Source organism: Oncorhynchus kisutch, linkage group LG23 (assembly GCF_002021735.2).
Source record: "Oncorhynchus kisutch isolate 150728-3 linkage group LG23, Okis_V2, whole genome shotgun sequence".
Taxonomy (NCBI): domain Eukaryota; kingdom Metazoa; phylum Chordata; class Actinopteri; order Salmoniformes; family Salmonidae; genus Oncorhynchus; species Oncorhynchus kisutch.
In genome coordinates this window covers 47,717,459-47,743,492 of record NC_034196.2, presented here as the reverse complement: position 1 = coordinate 47,743,492, position 26,034 = coordinate 47,717,459, and the positions used below count along the sequence as shown (strand labels likewise).

General features: G+C 39.2%; 1 protein-coding gene across 2 annotated transcripts in view; it reads left to right on the top strand.

The window, feature by feature from the left end:
• Positions 1–3,187: 3,187 nt before the first annotated feature.
• Positions 3,188–26,034, top strand: part of LOC109880303 (A-kinase anchor protein 2) — a 39,995-nt gene continuing 17,148 nt past the window's right edge. The window contains exons 1-2 of one of the 2 annotated variants that reach the window (XM_031802297.1): positions 3,188–3,417; positions 22,259–25,046. In XM_031802297.1, the coding sequence (XP_031658157.1) occupies positions 3,262–3,417; positions 22,259–25,046 (2,944 nt within the window). In that variant the 5' untranslated portion in view covers positions 3,188–3,261. The other variant, XM_031802298.1, reaches the window with a different exon arrangement.

Genomic DNA, 26,034 nt, shown 5'->3' with positions numbered 1-26,034 from the left:
GGATGGTCAACACAGTATAATCAGGGGATAGTCAACAGAGTATAATCATGGGATGGTCAACACAGTATAATCATGGGATAGTCAACACAGTATAATCAGGGGATAGTCAACACAGTATAATCAGGGGATGGTCAACACAGTATAATCAGGGGAGAGTCAACACAGTATAATCAGGGGATAGTCAACACAGTATAATCAGGGGAGAGTCAACACAGTATAATCAGGGGATAATCAACACAGTATAATCAGGGGATGGTCAACACAGTATAATCAGGGGATGGTCAACACAGTATAATCAGGGGATAATCAACACAGTATAATCAGTGGATGGTCAACACAGTATAATCAGGGGATGGTCAACACAGTATAATCAGGGGAGAGTCGACACAGTATAATCAGGGGATGGTCAACACAGTATAATCAGAAGCCAAAGGGCCCTGTGCTCATTAATTGATCTATCTGCTCTGACCCAATTTCTTTCTGACACACACACGGAGACACACGCATCTCTTTTGAAAATCCAGTGAACATACATTCATTTGTTGTGTTGTGTAGTTTCCTGTATCTAGGCCATGTTGTGTTGTGTAGTTTCCTGTATCTAGGCCATGTTGTGTTGTGTAGTTTCCTGTATCTAGGCCATGTTGTGTAGTTTCCTGTATCTAGGCCATGTTGTGTTGTGTTGTGTAGTTTCCTGTATCTAGGCCATGTTGTGTTGTGTTGTGTAGTTTCCTGTATCTAGGCCATGTTGTGTAGTTTCCTGTGTCTAGGCCATGTTGTGTAGTTTAGTTTCCTGTATCTAGGCCATGTTGTCTTGTGTAGTTTCTTGTACCTAGGCCATGTTGTGTTGTGTAGTTTCCTGTGTCTAGGCCATGTTGTGTTGTGTAGTTTCCAGTATCTAGGCCATGTTGTGTTGTGTAGTTTAGTTTCCTGCATCTAGGCCATGTTGTGTAGTTTCCTGTATCTAGGCCATGTTGTGTTGTGTAGTTTCCTGTTTCTAGGCCATGTTGTGTTGTGTGACTGTATTCCTAACAGTGAGGTGAAGAAAATAAGCATTCCTAAATTTCCCAGTTTTAGTCTGGTCATTTAGTTTGGTTCCCCCAGTCCTCCTGGTGTTCCTCGGTGAGTCCTGGTGCTTGAGATCCCCTCTCCCCTCACTCAGCTGGCATGACTGGCTCTAAGGTGACACTGCACGCTGGTTTACTGGCTCTAAGGTGACACTGCACGCTGGTTTACTGGCTCTAAGGTGACACTGCACGCTGGTTTACTGGCTCTAAGGTGACACTGCACGCTGGTTTACTGGCTCTAAGGTGACACTGCACGCTGGTTTAATGACTCTAAGGTGACACTGCACGCTGGTTTAATGACTCTAAGGTGACACTGCACGCTGGTTTACTGGCTCTAAGGTGACACTGCACGCTGGTTTAATGACTCTAAGGTGACACTGCACGCTGGTTTAATGACTCTAAGGTGACACTGCACACTGGTTTACTGGCTCTAAGGTGGTGATGCCTACTGTGTGTTAAACAGCAATACTAGTCACTGTTGTTCCAATGTGGAAATCATGTGACTAAATACGTTTTAAACAGTAACTAAAAACCATTTATAGCAGAGTATCTATTTTAAAAGGACTTTAAAAGACACAAATTAGTAGCTTGTTGTTCTGCAGGAACTTGTGGATTCTGTAACCATGAAGGTCGCTGTCCCAGATCCCCTCTTCTGTGACAGACATGTTGTCTCTCCCTGCTTCAGTGCGTTAACACGTTACAGTGGAGTTTACCGTATTCTTCGCAGTCCAAACAGTTTGTGTGTATATTATGACCATTTTGGGACATTTTGCGTTAGTTCTGGTGTACAGCAGGTTTTTAAAAAATTTTTAGGCAAACTTTATATTTCTTTCTTGAGGCTTGTCGAAATTCGATTATTCACAGTCTACGCCCCTTCGTTGGTGATTGGTCAACAGTAGAAATTCAATTAAGTGGTTGTTGTCATTCACTGATGCAAATCGGTGCGCCTGGCACCTACTACCAAACCTCGTTCAAAGGCACTTCAATATTTTGTCTTGTCTATACACTCTCTGAATGGCACACAAACACAATCCATGTCTCAATTGTCCCGAGTCATAAAAATCCTTCTTTAATTAACCTTGTCTCCTTCCCTTCTTCTACACTGATTTGAAGTGGATTTAACAGGTGACATCAATAAGAGATCATAGAGTTCACCTGGATTCACCTGGTCAGTCTGTGTCAATGGAAAGAGCAGGCGTTCTTAATGTTTTGTCCACTCAGTGTAGTTCAACACGGTAGAGTTAGTCATGATGACGTGTGTTCTTCCACATGGAATATAACTATCTCTGTTCTGTTCCGTAGCAGAGATGTAAGGAAACTAAAAGTGAAGCTGGAATTTAGATTAGAGGCAGTGAAAGTGAATCAGCGATTCAAATAGAAAGTGAACACACACCAGCTCCCACTTAGTCACCTGACACCTTATCTGAGCCAGGAGAGGACCGGACAGGACAGGAGAGAGCAGAGCAGAGGTGAGATGGACGGAGGCATTGGTTACTGCTGATCTCATCACCCAGCACAACACTGATAAACAAAACACACCTTTCCTGTCTGATACCATGGAGCATAGCAGTCATCAATATACAACATTCTACTGAAACAGAAGGCAAAGTATTTTGGTCAATGTGGCCGGAGGAAAATGGGAAAATGCCTTTGAGTTGACTGTCCCACTCCCAGCCCAATCTGTATCCTCCCCCCCTTTCCTCATCATGGAGAGCGAAGCTGTGACAGCGTGCCCAGTCCAGCCTGCTACGGAGGAAGGGGAGGGGGGGGTCTGGCTCACAAGCTCCTACACAGGGAGGAGGGGAGACCACAGGGCTGGATGTTTTGGGCGTGTGGGGGGGTTAGGGTGTGGAGGGCTGTTTAAGGGCCCTCACAGAGAGGGGGGTTAGGGTGTGGAGGGCTGTTTAAGGGCCCTCACAGAGAGGGGGGTTAGGGTGTGGAGGGCTGTTTAAGGGCCTTCGCTCTCCTGTACAGAGTGGATTTTTATCTGGAGGGGGTTCTGTCTTCTGGAGATAGAGGGGAGAGGGGAGGAGAGGGGAGGAGAGGGGAGAGAGGGAGGAGAGGGGGGAGAGGGAGGAGGGGGGGAAGAGAGGGGAGAGGGAGGAGAGGGGAGAGAGGGAAGAGGAGGGAGGAGAGGGGGAAGAGAGGGAACACTCTCTTGTTAAGCCAGACCCTCCGCCTCTTTGCCTGTGCGCCCATGACATCACAGCTTGGAGAGAGGCAGGGGCAGGAGAGGAATGTGACGGGGAGAGAAGAGGCATTGTGGAAGGAGAGGAAAAGAGGAGGGCTATTGTACAGGAAAGGAAAAGGCTCTGGCAGAGAGGAAACAGGACAACAGCTATCATTAGGCAGGGTAAGTACTGCAGCTAGCTGGCTGGTCTTTTACACACGAGGACAGAGTGGAAACAGGACGACAGCTAGCATTAGGCAGGGTAAGTACTGCAGCTAGCTGGCTGGTCTTTTACACACGAGGACAGGGAGGAAACAGGACAACAGCTAGCATTAGGCAGGGTAAGTACTGCAGCTAGCTGGCTGGTCTTTTACACACGAGGACAGGGAGGAAACAGGACAACAGCTATCATTAGGCAGGGTAAGTACTGCAGCTAGCTGGCTGGTCTTTTACACACGAGGACAGGGAGGAAACAGGACAACAGCTATCATTAGGCAGGGTAAGTACTGCAGCTAGCTGGCTGGTCTTTTACACACGAGGACAGGGAGGAAACAGGACAACAGCTATCATTAGGCAGGGTAAGTACTGCAGCTAGCTGGCTGGTCTTTTACACACGAGGACAGGGAGGAAACAGGACAACAGCTATCATTAGGCAGGGTAAGTACTGCAGCTAGCTGGCTGGTCTTTTACACACGAGGACAGGGAGGAAACAGGACAACAGCTATCATTAGGCAGGGTAAGTACTGCAGCTAGCTGGCTGGTCTTTTACACACGAGGACAGGGAGGAAACAGGACAACAGCTATCATTAGGCAGGGTAAGTACTGCAGCTAGCTGGCTGGTCTTTTACACACGAGGACAGAGTGGAAACAGGACGACAGCTAGCATTAGGCAGGGTAAGTACTGCAGCTAGCTGGCTGGTCTTTTACACACGAGGACAGAGAGGAAACAGGACGACAGCTAGCATTAGGCAGAGGAGGGTGGCAGGTAGCCTAGTGGTTAGAGTGTTGGGCAGGTAACCGTAAGATCAAATCCCAGAGCTAATTAAGTAAAAATCTGTCTTTCTGCCCCTGAACAAGGCAGTTAACCCACTGTTCTCCGGTAGGCCGTCATTGTAAATAATAATTAGTTCTTAAATTGACTTGCCAAGTTAAATAAAAGTACTGCAGTGGAGTAATACTACTAGTAGAATATTAATATAGTGGTAGAGTAATACTACTAGTAGAATATTAATATAGTGGTAGAGTAATACTACTAGTAGAATATTAATATAGTGGTAGAGTAATACTACTAGTAGAATATTAATATAGTGGTAGAGTAATACTACTAGTAGAATATTAATATAGTGGTAGAGTAATACTACTAGTAGAATATTAATATAGTGGTAGAGTAATACTACTAGTAGAATATTAATATAGTGGTAGAGTAATACTACTAGTAGAATATTAATATAGTGGTAGAGTAATACTTCTAGTAGAATATTAATATAGTGGTAGAGTAATACTTCTAGTAGAATATTAATATAGTGGTAGAGTAATACTACTAGTAGAATATTAATATAGTGGTAGAGTAATACTACTAGTAGAATATTAATATAGTGGTAGAGTAATACTACTAGTAGAATATTAATATAGTCATAGTGGTAGAGTAATACTACTAGTAGAATATTAATATAGTCATAGTGGTAGAGTAATACTACTAGTAGAATATTAATATAGTGGTAGAGTAATACTACTAGTAGAATATTAATATAGTCATAGTGGTAGAGTAATACTACTAGTAGAATATTAATATAGTCATAGTGGTAGAGTAATACTACTAGTAGAATATTAATATAGTGGTAGAGTAATACTACTAGTAGAATATTAATATAGTCATAGTGGTAGAGTAATACTACTAGTAGAATATTAATATAGTGGTAGAGTAATACTTCTAGTAGAATATTATATAGTGGTAGAGTAATACTACTAGTAGAATATTAATATAGTCATAGTGGTAGAGTAATACTACTAGTAGAATATTAATATAGTGGTAGAGTAATACTACTAGTAGAATATTAATATAGTGGTAGAGTAATACTACTAGTAGAATATTAATATAGTGGTAGAGTAATACTACTAGTAGAATATTAATATAGTGGTAGAGTAATACTACTAGTAGAATATTAATATAGTGGTAGAGTAATACTTCTAGTAGAATATTAATATAGTGGTAGAGTAATACTTCTAGTAGAATATTAATATAGTGGTAGAGTAATACTACTAGTAGAATATTAATATAGTGGTAGAGTAATACTACTAGTAGAATATTAATATAGTGGTAGAGTAATACTACTAGTAGAATATTAATATAGTGGTAGAGTAATACTTCTAGTAGAATATTAATATAGTCATAGTGGTAGAGTAATACTACTAGTAGAATATTAATATAGTGGTAGAGTAATACTACTAGTAGAATATTAATATAGTCATAGTGGTAGAGTAATACTACTAGTAGAATATTAATATAGTCATAGTGGTAGAGTAATACTACTAGTAGAATATTAATATAGTGGTAGAGTATACTACTAGTAGAATATTAATATAGTGGTAGAGTAATACTACTAGTAGAATATTAATATAGTGGTAGAGTAATACTACTAGTAGAATATTAATATAGTGGTAGAGTAATACTACTAGTAGAATATTAATATAGTGGTAGAGTAATACTTCTAGTAGAATATTAATATAGTCATAGTGGTAGAGTAATACTACTAGTAGAATATTAATATAGTGGTAGAGTAATACTTCTAGTAGAATATTAATATAGTGGTAGAGTAATACTACTAGTAGAATATTAATATAGTGGTAGAGTAATACTTCTAGTAGAATATTAATATAGTGGTAGAGTAATACTACTAGTAGAATATTAATATAGTGGTAGAGTATACTACTAGTAGAATATTAATATAGTGGTAGAGTAATACTTCTAGTAGAATATGAATATAGTGGTAGAGTAATACTACTAGTAGAATATTAATATAGTGGTAGAGTAATACTACTAGTAGAATATTAATATAGTGGTAGAGTAATACTTCTAGTAGAATATTAATATAGTCATAGTGGTAGAGTAATACTACTAGTAGAATATTAATATAGTGGTAGAGTAATACTACTAGTAGAATATTAATATAGTGGTAGAGTAATACTTCTAGTAGAATATTAATATAGTCATAGTGGTAGTGGTAGAGTAATACTACTAGTAGAATATTAATATAGTGGTAGAGTAATACTACTAGTAGAATATTAATATAGTGGTAGAGTAATACTTCTAGTAGAATATTAATATAGTGGTAGAGTAATACTACTAGTAGAATATTAATATAGTGGTAGAGTAATACTTCTAGTAGAATATTAATATAGTGGTAGAGTAATACTACTAGTAGAATATTAATATAGTGGTAGAGTAATACTTCTAGTAGAATATTAATATAGTGGTAGAGTAATACTTCTAGTAGAATATTAATATAGTCATAGTGGTAGAGTAATACTACTAGTAGAATATTAATATAGTGGGTAGAGTAATACTTCTAGTAGAATATTAATATAGTGGTAGAGTAATACTACTAGTAGAATATTAATATAGTGGTAGAGTAATACTTCTAGTAGAATATTAATATAGTGGTAGAGTATACTACTAGTAGAATATTAATATAGTGGTAGAGTAATACTACTAGTAGGATATTAATATAGTGTAGAGTAATACTTCTAGTAGAATATTAATATAGTGGTAGAGTAATACTACTAGTAGAATATTAATATAGTGGTAGAGTAATACTACTAGTAGAATATTAATATAGTGGTAGAGTAATACTTCTAGTAGAATATTAATATAGTCATAGTGGTAGAGTAATACTACTAGTAGAATATTAATATAGTGGTAGAGTAATACTACTAGTAGAATATTAATATAGTGGTAGAGTAATACTTCTAGTAGAATATTAATATAGTCATAGTGGTAGTGGTAGAGTAATACTACTAGTAGAATATTAATATAGTGGTAGAGTAATACTACTAGTAGAATATTAATATAGTGGTAGAGTAATACTTCTAGTAGAATATTAATATAGTCATAGTGGTAGAGTAATACTACTAGTAGAATATTAATATAGTGGTAGAGTAATACTACTAGTAGAATATTAATATAGTGGTAGAGTAATACTTCTAGTAGAATATGAATATAGTGGTAGAGTAATACTTCTAGTAGAATATTAATATAGTCATAGTAATACTACTAGTAGAATATTAATATAGTGGTAGAGTAATACTTCTAGTAGAATATTAATATAGTGGTAGAGTAATACTACTAGTAGAATATTAATATAGTGGTAGAGTAATACTACTAGTAGAATATTAATATAGTGGTAGAGTAATACTACTAGTAGAATATTAATATAGTGGTAGAGTAATACTACTAGTAGAATATTAATATAGTGGTAGAGTAATACTACTAGTAGAATATTAATATAGTGGTAGAGTAATACTTCTAGTAGAATATTAATATAGTGGTAGAGTAATACTACTAGTAGAATATTAATATAGTGGTAGAGTAATACTACTAGTAGAATATTAATATAGTCATAGTGGTAGAGTAATACTACTAGTAGAATATTAATATAGTGGTAGAGTAATACTACTAGTAGAATATTAATATAGTGGTAGAGTAATACTTCTAGTAGAATATTAATATAGTGGTAGAGTAATACTTCTAGTAGAATATTAATATAGTGGTAGAGTAATACTACTAGTAGAATATTAATATAGTGGTTAGAGTAATACTACTAGTAGAATATTAATATAGTCATAGTGGTAGAGTAATACTACTAGTAGAATATTAATATAGTGGTAGAGTAATACTACTAGTAGAATATTAATATAGTGGTAGAGTAATACTTCTAGTAGAATATTAATATAGTGGTAGAGTAATACTACTAGTAGAATATTAATATAGTGGTAGAGTAATACTTCTAGTAGAATATTAATATAGTGGTAGAGTAATACTACTAGTAGAATATTAATATAGTCATAGTGGTAGAGTAATACTTCTAGTAGAATATTAATATAGTGGTAGAGTAATACTACTAGTAGAATATTAATATAGTGGTAGAGTAATACTACTAGTAGAATATTAATATAGTGGTAGAGTAATACTACTAGTAGAATATTAATATAGTGGTAGAGTAATACTTCTAGTAGAATATTAATATAGTGGTAGAGTAATACTACTAGTAGAATATTAATATAGTGGTAGAGTAATACTTCTAGTAGAATATTAATATAGTGGTAGAGTAATACTACTAGTAGAATATTAATATAGTGGTAGAGTAATACTTCTAGTAGAATATTAATATAGTCATAGTGGTAGAGTAATACTACTAGTAGAATATTAATATAGTGGTAGAGTAATACTTCTAGTAGAATATTAATATAGTGGTAGAGTAATACTACTAGTAGAATATTAATATAGTGGTAGAGTAATACTACTAGTAGAATATTAATATAGTGGTAGAGTAATACTACTAGTAGAATATTAATATAGTGGTAGAGTAATACTTCTAGTAGAATATTAATATAGTGGTAGAGTAATACTACTAGTAGAATATTAATATAGTGGTAGAGTAATACTTCTAGTAGAATATTAATATAGTGGTAGAGTAATACTACTAGTAGAATATTAATATAGTGGTAGAGTAATACTACTAGTAGAATATTAATATAGTGGTAGAGTAATACTTCTAGTAGAATATTAATATAGTCATAGTGGTAGAGTAATACTACTAGTAGAATATTAATATAGTGGTAGAGTAATACTACTAGTAGAATATTAATATAGTGGTAGAGTAATACTACTAGTAGAATATTAATATAGTGGTAGAGTAATACTTCTAGTAGAATATTAATATAGTGGTAGAGTAATACTACTAGTAGAATATTAATATAGTGGTAGAGTAATACTTCTAGTAGAATATTAATATAGTGGTAGAGTAATACTACTAGTAGAATATTAATATAGTGGTAGAGTAATACTTCTAGTAGAATATTAATATAGTCATAGTGGTAGAGTAATACTACTAGTAGAATATTAATATAGTGGTAGAGTAATACTACTAGTAGAATATTAATATAGTGGTAGAGTAATACTACTAGTAGAATATTAATATAGTGGTAGAGTAATACTTCTAGTAGAATATTAATATAGTGGTAGAGTAATATACTAGTAGAATATTAATATAGTGGTAGAGTAATACTACTAGTAGAATATTAATATAGTCATAGTGGTAGAGTAATACTTCTAGTAGAATATTAATATAGTGGTAGAGTAATACTTCTAGTAGAATATTAATATAGTGGTAGAGTAATACTACTAGTAGAATATTAATATAGTGGTAGAGTAATACTTCTAGTAGAATATTAATATAGTGGTAGAGTAATACTACTAGTAGAATATTAATATAGTGGTAGAGTAATACTACTAGTAGAATATTAATATAGTCATAGTGGTAGAGTAATACTTCTAGTAGAATATTAATATAGTCATAGTGGTAGAGTAATACTACTAGTAGAATATTAATATAGTGGTAGAGTAATACTTCTAGTAGAATATTAATATAGTGGTAGAGTAATACTACTAGTAGAATAGTAATATAGTGGTAGAGTAATACTTCTAGTAGAATATTAATATAGTGGTAGAGTAATACTTCTAGTAGAATATTAATATAGTGGTAGAGTAATACTACTAGTAGAATATTAATATAGTGGTAGAGTAATACTTCTAGTAGAATATTAATATAGTGGTAGAGTAATACTACTAGTAGAATATTAATATAGTGGTAGAGTAATACTACTAGTAGAATATTAATATAGTGGTAGAGTAATACTTCTAGTAGAATATTAATATAGTGGTAGAGTAATACTACTAGTAGAATATTAATATAGTGGTAGAGTAATACTACTAGTAGAATATTAATATAGTGGTAGAGTAATACTACTAGTAGAATATTAAATATAGTGGTAGAGTAATACTACTAGTAGAATATTAATATAGTGGTAGAGTAATACTACTAGTAGAATATTAATATAGTGGTAGAGTAATACTACTAGTAGAATATTAATATAGTGGTAGAGTAATACTTCTAGTAGAATATTAATATAGTCATAGTGGTAGAGTAATACTTCTAGTAGAATATTAATATAGTGGTAGAGTAATACTACTAGTAGAATATTAATATAGTCATAGTGGTAGAGTAATACTTCTAGTAGAATATTAATATAGTGGTAGAGTAATACTACTAGTAGAATATTAATATAGTGGTAGAGTAATACTACTAGTAGAATATTAATATAGTGGTAGAGTAATACTACTAGTAGAATATTAATATAGTGGTAGAGTAATACTTCTAGTAGAATATTAATATAGTCATAGTGGTAGAGTAATACTTCTAGTAGAATATTAATATAGTCATAGTGGTAGAGTAATACTACTAGTAGAATATTAATATAGTGGTAGAGTAATACTTCTAGTAGAATATTAATATAGTGGTAGAGTAATACTACTAGTAGAATATTAATATAGTGGTAGAGTAATACTACTAGTAGAATATTAATATAGTGGTAGAGTAATACTACTAGTAGAATATTAATATAGTGGTAGAGTAATACTACTAGTAGAATATTAATATAGTGGTAGAGTAATACTTCTAGTAGAATATTAATATAGTCATAGTGGAGAGTAATACTACTAGTAGAATATTAATATAGTGGTAGAGTAATACTTCTAGTAGAATATTAATATAGTGGTAGAGTTTTTCTACTAGTAGAATATTAATATAGTGGTAGAGTAATACTTCTAGTAGAATATTAATATAGTGGTAGAGTAATACTACTAGTAGAATATTAATATAGTGGTAGAGTAATACTACTAGTAGAATATTAATATAGTGGTAGAGTAATACTTCTAGTAGAATATTAATATAGTGGTAGAGTAATACTACTAGTAGAATATTAATATAGTGGTAGAGTAATACTACTAGTAGAATATTAATATAGTGGTAGAGTAATACTACTAGTAGAATATTAATATAGTGGTAGAGTAATACTACTAGTAGAATATTAATATAGTGGTAGAGTAATACTACTAGTAGAATATTAATATAGTGGTAGAGTAATACTACTAGTAGAATATTAATATAGTGGTAGAGTAATACTTCTAGTAGAATATTAATATAGTCATAGTGGTTAGAGTAATACTTCTAGTAGAATATTAATATAGTGGTAGAGTAATACTACTAGTAGAATATTAATATAGTGGTAGAGTAATACTTCTAGTAGAATATTAATATAGTGGTAGAGTAATACTACTAGTAGAATATTAATATAGTGGTAGAGTAATACTACTAGTAGAATATTAATATAGTGGTAGAGTAATACTTCTAGTAGAATATTAATATAGTCATAGTGGTAGAGTAATACTACTAGTAGAATATTAATATAGTGGTAGAGTAATACTTCTAGTAGAATATTAATATAGTGGTAGAGTAATACTACTAGTAGAATATTAATATAGTGGTAGAGTAATACTTCTAGTAGAATATTAATATAGTGGTAGAGTAATACTACTAGTAGAATATTAATATAGTGGTAGAGTAATACTACTAGTAGAATATTAATATAGTGGTAGAGTAATACTTCTAGTAGAATATTATATAGTCATAGTGGTAGAGTAATACTACTAGTAGAATATTAATATAGTGGGTAGAGTAATACTTCTAGTAGAATATTAATATAGTGGTAGAGTAATACTACTAGTAGAATATAATATAGTGGTAGAGTAATACTTCTAGTAGAATATTAATATAGTGGTAGAGTAATACTACTAGTAGAATATTAATATAGTGGTAGAGTATACTACTAGTAGAATATTAATATAGTGGTAGAGTAATACTTCTAGTAGAATATTAATATAGTGGTAGAGTAATACTACTAGTAGAATATTAATATAGTGGTAGAGTAATACTACTAGTAGAATATTAATATAGTGGTAGAGTAATACTACTAGTAGAATATTAATATAGTGGTAGAGTAATACTACTAGTAGAATATTAATATAGTGGTAGAGTAATACTACTAGTAGAATATTAATATAGTGGTAGAGTAATACTACTAGTAGAATATTAATATAGTGGTAGAGTAATACTTCTAGTAGAATATTAATATAGTCATAGTGGTAGAGTAATACTTCTAGTAGAATATTAATATAGTGGTAGAGTAATACTACTAGTAGAATATTAATATAGTCATAGTGGTAGAGTAATACTTCTAGTAGAATATTAATATAGTGGTAGAGTAATACTACTAGTAGAATATTAATATAGTGGTAGAGTAATACTACTAGTAGAATATTAATATAGTGGTAGAGTAATACTACTAGTAGAATATTAATATAGTGGTAGAGTAATACTTCTAGTAGAATATTAATATAGTCATAGTGGTAGAGTAATACTTCTAGTAGAATATTAATATAGTCATAGTGGTAGAGTAATACTACTAGTAGAATATTAATATAGTGGTAGAGTAATACTTCTAGTAGAATATTAATATAGTGGTAGAGTAATACTACTAGTAGAATATTAATATAGTGGTAGAGTAATACTACTAGTAGAATATTAATATAGTGGTAGAGTAATACTACTAGTAGAATATTAATATAGTGGTAGAGTAATACTTCTAGTAGAATATTAATATAGTGGTAGAGTAATACTACTAGTAGAATATTAATATAGTGGTAGAGTAATACTTCTAGTAGAATATTAATATAGTGGGTAGAGTAATACTACTAGTAGAATATTAATATAGTGGTAGAGTAATACTACTAGTAGAATATTAATATAGTGGTAGAGTAATACTTCTAGTAGAATATTAATATAGTCATAGTGGTAGAGTAATACTACTAGTAGAATATTAATATAGTGGTAGAGTAATACTACTAGTAGAATATTAATATAGTGGTAGAGTAATACTACTAGTAGAATATTAATATAGTGGTAGAGTAATACTTCTAGTAGAATATTAATATAGTGGTAGAGTAATACTACTAGTAGAATATTAATATAGTGGTAGAGTAATACTTCTAGTAGAATATTAATATAGTGGTAGAGTAATACTACTAGTAGAATATTAATATAGTGGTAGAGTAATACTACTAGTAGAATATTAATATAGTGGTAGAGTAATACTACTAGTAGAATATTAATATAGTGGTAGAGTAATACTACTAGTAGAATATTAATATAGTGGTAGAGTAATACTTCTAGTAGAATATTAATATAGTCATAGTGGTAGAGTAATACTACTAGTAGAATATTAATATAGTGGTAGAGTAATACTACTAGTAGAATATTAATATAGTGGTAGAGTAATACTACTAGTAGAATATTAATATAGTGGTAGAGTAATACTTCTAGTAGAATATTAATATAGTGGTAGAGTAATACTACTAGTAGAATATTAATATAGTGGTAGAGTAATACTACTAGTAGAATATTAATATAGTCATAGTGGTAGAGTAATACTTCTAGTAGAATATTAATATAGTGGTAGAGTAATACTTCTAGTAGAATATTAATATAGTGGTAGAGTAATACTTCTAGTAGAATATTAATATAGTCATAGTGGTAGAGTAATACTACTAGTAGAATATTAATATAGTGGTAGAGTAATACTTCTAGTAGAATATTAATATAGTGGTAGAGTAATACTACTAGTAGAATAGTAATATAGTGGTAGAGTAATACTTCTAGTAGAATATTAATATAGTGGTAGAGTAATACTACTAGTAGAATATTAATATAGTGGTAGAGTAATACTACTAGTAGAATATTAATATAGTCATAGTGGTAGAGTAATACTTCTAGTAGAATATTAATATAGTGGTAGAGTAATACTACTAGTAGAATATTAATATAGTGGTAGAGTAATACTTCTAGTAGAATATTAATATAGTGGTAGAGTAATACTAACTAGTAGAATATTAATATAGTGGTAGAGTAATACTACTAGTAGAATATTAATATAGTGGTAGAGTAATACTTCTAGTAGAATATTAATATAGTGGTAGAGTAATACTACTAGTAGAATATTAATATAGTGGTAGAGTAATACTACTAGTAGAATATTAATATAGTGGTAGAGTAATACTACTAGTAGAATATTAATATAGTGGTAGAGTAATACTACTAGTAGAATATTAATATAGTGGTAGAGTAATACTACTAGTAGAATATTAATATAGTGGTAGAGTAATACTTCTAGTAGAATATTAATATAGTGGTAGAGTAATACTTCTAGTAGAATATTAATATAGTGGTAGAGTAATACTACTAGTAGAATATTAATATAGTGGTAGAGTAATACTACTAGTAGAATATTAATATAGTGGTAGAGTAATACTACTAGTAGAATATTAATATAGTCATAGTGGTAGAGTAATACTACTTAATATAGTAATACCAGTCAGTGAGAGGACCAATACCAGTCAGTGAGAGGACCAATACCAGTCAGACAGAGGACCAATACCAGTCAGTCAGAGGACCAATACCAGTCAGTCAGTCAATACCAGTCAGTCAGAGGACCAATACCACCACAATCATCCTTCTCTCCTCTTCATGATGTTGTTTTTACCACCTTCATAGACTTCAGATCAAACTATTAGACTTCAACCTGACTTTTCATCTGTCTCTTCTAAAAAATTAAAAGCTTCCTGTATGGTTTATTTTGATCCCAGTAAATCAGTATTGGATTGTAGTTGTAATAACAGTATTGTAACAGTCTCTCCATGTTATAACTAGTCATCTCTATGTTCTCTGTAAGGAAACATCCATGGTGTTTCATGGTAGAGCATGATATTGTGTTTCCTAGAAGAGCTAGCTAGTCTATTATTCTGCTAGTCTCTTATCATCAGTGGTGAGTGATGTCTCTCTATCTGTGTGTGGCTGTCCCTGCTCTGTTTCACAGCTAGCTCTCCATCTAACAGCACATTGGTCAGGGACATCTAGGCTTATCAGCCATGAGGGGATCACTTACAGGAAAGGAGGAGGGAGGTGGAAAGGGGAGAGAGAGGAGGGAAGGGGAGGGAGATTAGGGAATGGGAGAGGAGGGAAGGGGAGAGAAAAGGGACAGGGAGAGAGAGGAGGGAAAGGGAGAGAGAGGAGGGGAAAGGAGAGAGAGGAGGGAAAGGGAGAGAGAGGAGGGGAAGGGAGAGAGAGGAGGGAAAGGGAGAGAGAGGAGGGAAAGGGAGAGAGAGGAGGGAAAGGGAGAGAGTAGGGAAGGGAAGGGGAGAGGGAGGAGGAAAAGGGAGAGAGAGGAGGGAAAGGGAGAGAAAGGAGGGAAAGGGAGAGAGAGGAGGGAAGGGGAGAGAGAGGAGGGAAGGGGAGAGAGAGGAGGGAAGGGGAGAGAGAGGAGGGAAGGGGAGAGAGAGGAGGGAAAGGGGGAGAGTGGAGGGAAGAGGAGAGAGGAGGGATGGGGAGAAAGGGGAGGGGAGAGAGAGGAGGGAAGAGGAGAGAGTGGAGGGAAGAGAGATGAGGGAAGGGGAGAGAGGAGGGAAGGGGAGAGAGGAGGGATGGGGAGAGAGAGGAGGGAAGGAGAGAGAGAGGAGGGAAGGAGAGAGAGAGGAGGGAAGGGGAGAGAGAGGAGGGAAGGGAGAGAGAGGAGGGAAGGGGAGAGAGGAGAGGGAAGAGGAGAGAGATGAGGAAAGAGGAGAGAGTGGGGGGAAGAGGAGAGAGGAGAGGGAAGGGGAGAGAGAGGAGGGAAGAGGAGAGAGTGGAGGGAAGAGGAGAGAGTGGAGGGAAGAGGAGAGAGATGAGGGAAGGGGAGAGAGGAGGGATGGGGAAAGTGGGGAGGGAAGGAGAGAGAGGAGGGAAGGGGAGAGAGAGGAGGGAAGGAGAGAGAGGAGAGGGAAGAGGAGAGAGATGAGGGAAGGAGAGAGAGGAGGGATGGGGAGAGAGAGGAGGGATGGGGAGAGAGGAGGGAAGGGGAGAGAGAGGAGGGAAGGAGAGAGAGGAGAGGGAAGAGGAGAGAGATGAGGGAAGGGGAGAGAGGAGGGATAAGGAGAGAGAGGAGGGAAGGAGAAAGAGGAGGGATGGGGAGAGAGAGGAGGGAAGGAGAGAGAGAGGAGGGAAGGAGAGAGAGAGGAGGGAAGGAGAGAGAGAGGAGGGAAGTGTGTTGCTGGAAGTGTGTAAAGTGCTTGGGGCTCTAGGTTGTGTGGGCAGATGTAGAAGCTTGTGTTGCAAGCCAATGAGGAGATGGGACGTGGGTATATGCTCCTATAAACCAATGAGGAGATGGGACGTGGGTATATGCTCCTATAAACCAATGAGGAGATGGGACGTGGGTATATGCTCCTATAAACCAATGAGGTATATGCTCCTATAAACCAATGAGGAGATGGGACGTGGGTATATGCTCCTATAAACCAATGAGGAGATGGGACGTGGGTATATGCTCCTATAAACCAATGAGGAGATGGGACGTGGGTATATGCTCCTATAAACCAATGAGGAGATGGGACGTGGGTATATACTCCTATAAACCAATGAGGAGATGGGACGTAGGAATATACTCCTTTAAACCAATGAGGAGATGGGAGAGGCCGGACTTGCAGCGAGTTGAGCATCACAAATAGAACCAAGTTCTATTTTAGCTCCTGGCTACACAGATGCTTGTTGACAAGCAGTATTGATCCATTGATTGAATAACAATGTACAGTGGCAAGAAAAATGATGTGAACCCTTTGGAGTTACCTGGATTTCTGAATAAATTGGTCATAAAATTTTATCTGATCTTCATCTTAGTCACAACAACAGACCAACACAGTTTAAAGTAATAACACACACGTGTATTTTTCTTGTCACATTCACAGTGTAGGTTGGAAAAAGTATGTGAACCTCTTGGCTAATGATCACAGAAGACATAAGATTAAGAATTGTAGACTTGCATAAAGCTGGAAAGGGTTCCAAACGTATCTCTAAAAGCCTTGATGTTCATCAGTCCAAAGTAAGACACATTGTCTATAAACGGAGAAACTTGTGTCCGTCCTCCAAAGATGACTGCAAGAGCACAGCACAGAATGTTCAATAAGGTTAAGAAGAATCCTAGAGTGTCAGCTAAAGACTTACAGAAATCTCTGGAACATGCTAACATCTCTGGAACATACTAACATCTCTGTTGACGAGTCTACGATACGTAAGGGGTGAAGCTGCTCAGATTGGGCTGCACTCTCTGCCTCTCTCAAGATCAAACCATGGTTCATATGGTCTGCCCAGCCTCTCTCTCAAGGTCAAATCATGGTTCATATGGTCTGCCCAGCCTCTCTCTCAAGGTCAAACCATGGTTCATATGGTCTGCCCATCCTCTCTCTCAAGGTCAAACCATGGTTCATATGGTCTGCCCAGCCTCTCTCTCAAGGTCAAACCATGGTTGACCACATGGTCTGCCCAGCCTCTCTCTCATGGTCAAACCATGGTTGACCACATGGTCTGCCCAGCCTCTCTCTCAAGGTCTAACCATGGTTGACCACATGGTCTGCCCAGCCTCTCTCTCAAGGTCTAACCATGGTTGACCACATGGTCTGCCCAGCCTCTCTCTCAAGGTCAAACCATGGTTGACCACATGGTCTGCCCAGCCTCTCTCTCAAGGTCAAACCATGGTTGACCACATGGTCTGCCCAGCCTCTCTCTCAAGGTCAAACCATGGTTGACCACATGGTCTGCCCAGCCTCTCTCTCAAGGTCTAACCATGGTCGACCACATGGTCCACCACAGCCACCCGAATTTCATCAGAGATTACTCTCCTTTGTCTTCCTCCACCTCGACCTCTACCTCTACCCCCACCCCCACCTCCACCCATACGTGGGTGATGTTCTATCTATTGAAGCTAGGCTACATTGACGTGGGTGATGTTCTATCGATTGAAGCTAGGCTACATTAACGTGGATGGTATTCTATCTACAGTGGGTGATGTTCTATCTATTGAAGCTAGGCTACATTAACGTGGGTGATGTTCTATCTACTGAAGCTAGGCTACATTAACATGGGTGATGTTCTATCTACAGAAGCTAGGCTACATTAACGTGGGTGATGTTCTATCACCTGAAGCTAGGCTACATTAACGTGGGTGATGTTCTATCTACTGAAGCTAGGCTACATTAACGTGGGTGATGTTCTATCTGCTGAAGCTAGGCTACATTAACGTGGGTGATGTTCTATCTACAGAAGCTAGGCTACATTAACGTGGGTGATGTTCTATCTACTGAAGCTAGGCTACATTAACGTGGGTGATGTTCTATCTACAGAAGCTAGGCTACATTAACGTGGGTGATGTTCTATCTACTGAAGCTAGGCTACATTAACGTGGGTGATGTTCTATCTACTGAAGCTAGGCTACATTAACGTGGGTGATGTTCTATCACCTGAAGCTAGGCTACATTAACGTGGGTGATGTTCTATCTACAGAAGCTAGGCTACATTAACGTGGGTGATGTTCTATCTACTGAAGCTAGGCTACATTAACGTGGGTGATGTTCTATCTGCTGAAGCTAGGCTACATTAACGTGGGTGATGTTCTATCTACAGAAGCTAGGCTACATTAACGTGGGTGATGTTCTATCTACTGAAGCTAGGCTACATTAACGTGGGTGATGTTCTATCTACAGAAGCTAGGCTACATTAACGTGGGTGATGTTCTATCTACTGAAGCTAGGCTACATTAACGTGGGTGATGTTCTATCTACTGAAGCTAGGCTACATTAACGTGGGTGATGTTCTATCACCTGAAGCTAGGCTACATTAACGTGGGTGATGTTCTATCTACAGAAGCTAGGCTACATTAACGTGGGTGATGTTCTATCACCTGAAGCTAGGCTACATTAACGTGGGTGATTTCTGTGCTGTGTGACTGACGAGTTTCACATGACTGTTAATGTCATTATCAACTCAGGGTGAGAGAGTTTGGCCTTGAGCTGTGTGTGTGTGTGTGTGTGTGTGTGTGTGTGTGTGTGTGTGTGTGTGTGTGTGTGTGTGTGTGTGTGTGTGTGTGTGTGTATGTGTTTTAGGGCCCCTTTTGTAGCTGTGTAGTTGTGTTGACATCCAGAGGAAGACGCTGCTGTAGCATTCAGGGTCACAGAACATCAGAGAAGGGACACACACACACACACACACACATATCTACTGAAGCTAGGCTACATTAACGTGGGTGATGTTCTATCACCTGAAGCTAGGCTACATTAACGTGGGTGATGTTCTATCTACAGAAGCTAGGCTACATTAACGTGGGTGATGTTCTATCTACTGAAGCTAGGCTACATTAACGTGGGTGATGTTCTATCTACTGAAGCTAGGCTACATTAACGTGGGTGATGTTCTATCTACTGCAGCTAGGCTACATTAACGTGGGTGATGTTCTATCTACAGAAGCTAGGCTACATTAACGTGGGTGATGTTCTATCTACTGAAGCTAGGCTACATTAACGTGGGTGATGTTCTATCACCTGAAGCTAGGCTACATTAACGTGGGTGATGTTCTATCTACAGAAGCTAGGCTACATTAACGTGGGTGATGTTCTATCACCTGAAGCTAGGCTACATTAACGTGGGTGATTTCTGTGCTGTGTGACTGACGAGTTTCACATGACTGTTAATGTCATTATCAACTCAGGGTGAGAGAGTTTGGCCTTGAGCTGTGTGTGTGTGTGTGTGTGTGTGTGTGTGTGTGTGTGTGTGTGTGTGTGTGTGTGTGTGTGTGTGTGTGTGTGTGTGTGTGTGTGTGTGTGTGTGTGTGTGTGTGTGTGTGTGTGTGTGTGTGTGTGTGTGTGTGTGTGTGTGTGTGTGTGTGTGTGTGTGTGTGTGTGTGTGTGTTTTAGGGCCCCTTTTGTAGCTGTGTAGTTGTGTTGACATCCAGAGGAAGACGCTGCTGTAGCATTCAGGGTCACAGAACATCAGAGAAGGGACACACACACACACACACGAGAGAGACACACACACACACGAGAGAGACACATACACACACACAACAGAGACAGAGGGGTCTTCCTTTCAGCCCCAGACTGTTGAATTTTAACCTGTCTAATCTCAACAGAAGATACAAAGTGTTTTGGTGAAATATGGATTTTATTCTCCGTTTTAGGAGCATTTCCTCCTCAGGAATGCCTCTTATTGCAAATAACTTGTAGTAGTTGACTGTGCTTGGATATTAGATATCTGTACAAGTGTTTGTAATTCATATGTGCTGTAATATACTGCGTTTCACCTTTATTTAACCTGGTAGGCAAGTTGAGAACACGTTCTCATTTACAACTGTGACCTGGCCAAGATAAAGCAAAGCAGTTCGACACAAACAATAACACAGAGTTACACATGGAGTAAAACAAACATACAGTCAATAACACAATAGAGTAAGTCTATATACATTGTGTGCAAATGTAGTAAGATAAGAGAGGTAAGGAAATAAATAGGCCGTAGTGGTGAAATAACTACAATTGAGCAATTAACACTGGAGTGATCGATGTGCAAGTAGAGATACTGGAGTGCAAAGGAACAAAACATTAAATAACAATATGGGGATGAGGTAGTTGGATGGGCTACTTACAGATGGGCTGTGTACAGGTGCAGAGGTAGAGACAGAGACAGAGGAATAAGAGGGAGGTAGAGAGGGAGGGATGAGAGGGAGGTAGAGACGGAGGTAGAGACAGAGGAATGAGAGGGAGTTAGAGAGGGAAGAGGGGAAGGTAGAGAGGGAGGGAAGAGGGGAAGGTAGAGAGGGAGGGAAGAGGGGAAGGTAGAGAGGGAGGAAAGAGGGGAAGGTAGAGAGGGAGGAAAGAGGGGAAGGTAGAGAGGGAGGGAAGAGAGGGAGGTAGAGAGGGAGGAAAGAGGGGAATGTAGAGAGGGAGGAAAGAGGGGAAGGTAGAGAGGGAGGGGAGAGGGGAAGGTAGAGAGGGAGGGGAGAGGGGAAGGTAGAGAGGGAGGAAAGAGGGGAAGGTAGAGGGGAAGGTAGAGAGGGAGGAAAGAGGGGAAGGTAGAGAGGGAGGGAAGAGGGGAAGATAGAGAGGGAGAAAAGAGGGGAATGTAGAGAGGGAGGGAAGAGGGGAATGTAGAGAGGGAGGGGAGAGGGGAAGGTAGAGAGGGAGGGAAGAGGGGAAGGTAGAGAGGGAGGGGAGAGGGGAAGGTAGAGAGGGAGGGAAGAGGGGAAGGTAGAGAGGGAGGGAAGAGGGGAAGGTAGAGAGGGAGGAAAGAGGGGAAGGTAGAGAGGGAGGAAAGAGGGGAACTGATACTAAATACTGCTATGTTACTCCCTGATTAACTGATGCTAAATACTGCTATGCTACTCCGTGATTAACTGATGCTAAATACTGCTATGCTACTCCCTGATTAACTGATGCTAAATACTGCTATGTTACTCCCTGATTAACTGATGCTAAATACTGCTATGCTACTCCCTGATTAACTGATGCTAAATACTGCTATGTTACTCCCTGATTAACTGATGCTAAATACTTATCTGCTACGCCCTGGTTAATACTGCTATGCTACTCCCTGATTAACTGATGCTAAATACTGCTATGCTACAATCTGGTTAACTGATGCTAAGTATGCTATGCTACAACCTGATTAACTGATGCTAAGTACTGCTATGCTACAACCTGATTAACTGATGCTAAGTACTGCGAATGCTACAACCTGGTTAACTGATGCTAAGTACTGCTATGCTACAACCTGATTAACTGACGCTAAGTACTGCTATGCTACGCCACGCCCGGACAGAATAAAAATGAATTGATATTTATTCTTTCAGAAATCCCCAGATGCTATCTGATAAAGAAATCCAAGTGTCCCAAATGTAAAATAGAGCTCTATAAAGAGAATAGGCATCCATTTTGGACACATCCACTGTACATTCATTGCCAAGACAGAACATTAATAATCGAACACTCTTTGTCTTCCAGAAGTCCTCCAAGGCATCAGAGGATGGCAGTGGTGATCTGAAGAGAGACAGAACGGAGAGAAAGAGTGTCGGTTTCCTCAACTCTGTTAGTGTGATCTCAGCGCTTGGAGGAGACAGCAGTACAACCACCAGCACCATGGAGGTGGAGGCCCACCCTGAGAGCTGCTACCACAGCCAAGGGCTCAACGGCCAGGGCAACAAACACCAGCCCCAGCCCCTGGACATTGAGGTAGCTCATGAGATAGCCTACCTAGATGAGGTGTTGGAAGCTAACTGCTGTGACCCCGGGGTTGATACCACGCCATCACCCTCTAACGGGATGGCGACCACTGAGAAACACCCCAGGGAGGTCAACATCGACGGGACTGGACCATCTGTCAACATCTCCAACACAGACACAACATGCCATGAGGTCATAGTAGAGGGGAGAAAGCAGACTATCTTCATTGGACACCAGGATGTCAATTACACCAACAATACCAATAACACCAGGCCCAACGGCCACTCTGGGCCAATGGGAGGAAAGCAGGAGAACTACAGGAAGCAGGGAGGAGAGACAATATCCCCCACTATGACCACCATCAAGAAGGAAGCTCGTTTCGAGCTGCGGGCCTTCCAGGAGGAGAAGAAGCCATCCAAGCTGTTCGACCCGTGTGAGAAGGAAGTACGCGTGAAGAAGGTGCGTCCCTCGGAGGAGGTGGTAGAGCTGGAGAGGGAGAGGTTGGAGCTGATCAGGGGCCAGGCAGTAAAGAAGAACCCAGACATGGGGACAAAGTGGTGGAACCCTCCTCAGGAGAAGAGTCTGGAGGAGGAGCTTGAGCCAGACAAACTAGAGTCACACAGGAAGTACGAGGAGAGGAAGCAGCAGAGGAGGTCAGAGTTCACTGGTGGGATGTCCCAGATGTACGCCCAGGACTCCATGACCTTGGACCCTAATGCTGACCCTGAGGCTGGCCGCGACACGCCCGAGCTCTTCCAGAGCACCAAGGAGGACATGCTGGTGGAGCAGATGGACTTCTCTACCGCCAGGAAGCAGTTCCTCCAGATGGAACACGCAAGGCAGCAGGCAGCCGAGACGTCACAGGTCACAGCTCCCAACTCGGCCAAGCCCTTCTCCAGATCACCAGACACCGTGATCCACGTGGAGCGATCCTCCGATTACGTCACTGTGGGCTACAGCAGTTACCAGGACTCACCACTAGAGGACAGCGACACAACCACCACAACAGTCCGGACAGAGAGGATCTACTGCAGCCCAGAAGGGTCCCAGTCCCCCACCTCTACCGTGGGGAGGGTCCTGGGTCTGGGGCTGGGACAGGGACAGGGAGAGCCCAGTAATAGTGGCCCCAGGGAGGCCTCGATGGAGAACAGATACAGAGACGGAGACTTTACCTGCGCCAGGGCCGTCATGACCATCATAAAAGATGAGAAGGATCCTCTGTACCTCCATCATCATTCCTCCTCCCTCCACAGCCCCAGCGCCTCTCTGTCCTCCTGCAACCCCAAGGAATGTGACTCCGGGCTGGATGAGCTTTCCCTGCGGTCCCTGGATAACTCTATGCTGGATACCCTGTCAAAAGACTTCAGCATGAGTAACGTATCCGACAGCGGGGCGTCAAATGAGCCCATGTCGGCCTCCTACCTGGCGGAGACGTCTCTGGGAGAGTACTCCTTCCCCTCCACCCCACAGTCCACTACACCCGTCAACGGAAAGATGGAGGGAGGCACCACCATGTCCCCTGGGGAGCAGAACGAGGGAAGTCAGAGTCTGTCGGAGCAAGAGCTGGAGTACCATGCAGGTATGCTGGTGCAGAGTATCATCCAGCACGCCCTGATTAATCAGAACCAGTCTCAGCAGGGTGAAGAGTGGCAGAGGGTCCCCCCCCTCCAGATGAGGCACTCAGACGTTCTACATCCATTTTATGGGAACCTTTCATCACTACCAACAGAATATCAGTCACTCACACATCTAGACCTCCACTCTCCACCACCTCCCCAGCTCCACTTACCTCCAAGCCCACTGCAGCAGTCACCAACACCCTTACAGACCCTCCAGTCAGCTCCACCCCAGTACCAGTCAACTCCATCACCTCAGCCGCTGTCACCTCCAGCCCAGTTCCAGTCAAGTCCAACCCAACATCAGTCTCCTTCACCCCAGCTCCAGCCCCTCCCAACCCAGGTAGAGAGACCTACCTATGTCCAGGTAGAGAGACCTACCTATGTCCAGATGGAGAGACCTACCTACGCCCCCCTTCCACAGAGATCTTCCTCCGGGGGTCCTAAGATCCTCGTCCAGTCCGCACTCAGTCGCTCACTGGCCCTAAACCCAGACCCGGTCCCAGTCCGCACTCCTGTCCTCATCCCTCCCCGTCCCATAGAGCCCTATCAGGCTCCAGAGCTGCCCCGGACCCTGGGTGAAAAGGACCAGTTTAGCTACTTCACTAAGTACTCCGAGGCGGCCGAGCTCCGCAGCACAGCCGCAGCGACCAGAGCCCAGGAGACAGAGCAGAGCACCGGGCCGTTCAAGCTGCGCTCCCGGAAGCAGAGGACTCTGTCCATGATCGAGGAAGAGATCCGAGCGGCGCAAGAGAGAGAGAAAGAGCTGAAGAAGCAGAGACTGGGATCGGTGCGGTCAGGACCGGATCCCAGAGACAACCAGACTGGCAGACCCAAGACGATGACTATCAACCCCAAGGACAAGCACAAGACCAATAGCCTGCCCGCCAAACTCAGCCTCTCTGGGAGCCTGCCACCCACCAAACTCACCCTCACCAGCAAGACGGCACCAGGTGAGCTGTGGTAACTGTTTCTGCATCTGAAACCTTAGTCTTTTCATCAGTATTGTACTATGTAGACAATAGGGTGCCGTTTTTGGAAACAACCCGTAAAAGAAAAAACTGTCTATCAGTGATTGATTGACATTTGATTGGTATGTGAGTTGTCCCCTTGTATAAGTCTTCAGACTATTTCCATCCAGAAGGGTGTATTCATGTTCCCCTGGTGATGGTATTATAGGGGGGCTCATTTTCTCAGCTTGGTCAATAAGAAATCCAAGAGCCATGACTGAAGCCAAACGAGAGTTGTCTTGAGGGGGTGGGTTAATGTGGGTGTCTCTTGTGTGTGCATTCGTTTGGAAATCCACTCTGCCAAAACACTACACAGATACAGTCACTCACCCTTCTAGATAACTTGAAACAGCCTTGAATATTTTGGGGTGTAGTTTGCTCATAGCTCTTTTTGTGCAGCCACGAGTGTGATTGCAGTTGATCTAATGTGTTCTGTTATGCTGTTACATATTATATATGGCTACATCACCTCCTGTACCCCCTGTTCACTCAATACTGCATGGCCAGAGGCACGACTCCAAAACCATCCTTAAAGAAACGTAAGGATCGGACCCTTTTATTACATTTTCACCTAAAATGACCCAAATCTAACTGCCTGTAGTTCAGGCCCTGAAGCAAGGACATGCATATTCTTGGTACAACAATAACATAGTGGTCAACACTACAATAACATAGGACTATAGTGGTCAACACAACTATAACACAGTGGTCAACACAACTATAACACAGTGGTCAACACTACAATAACATAGGACTATAGTGGTCAACACAACAATAACATATGACCATAGTGGTCAACACTACAATAACATAGGACTATAGTGGTCAACACTACAATAACATAGTGGTCAACACAACTATAACATAGTGGTCAACACAACAATAACATAGTGGTCAATACAACAATAACATAGTGGTCAACACTACAATA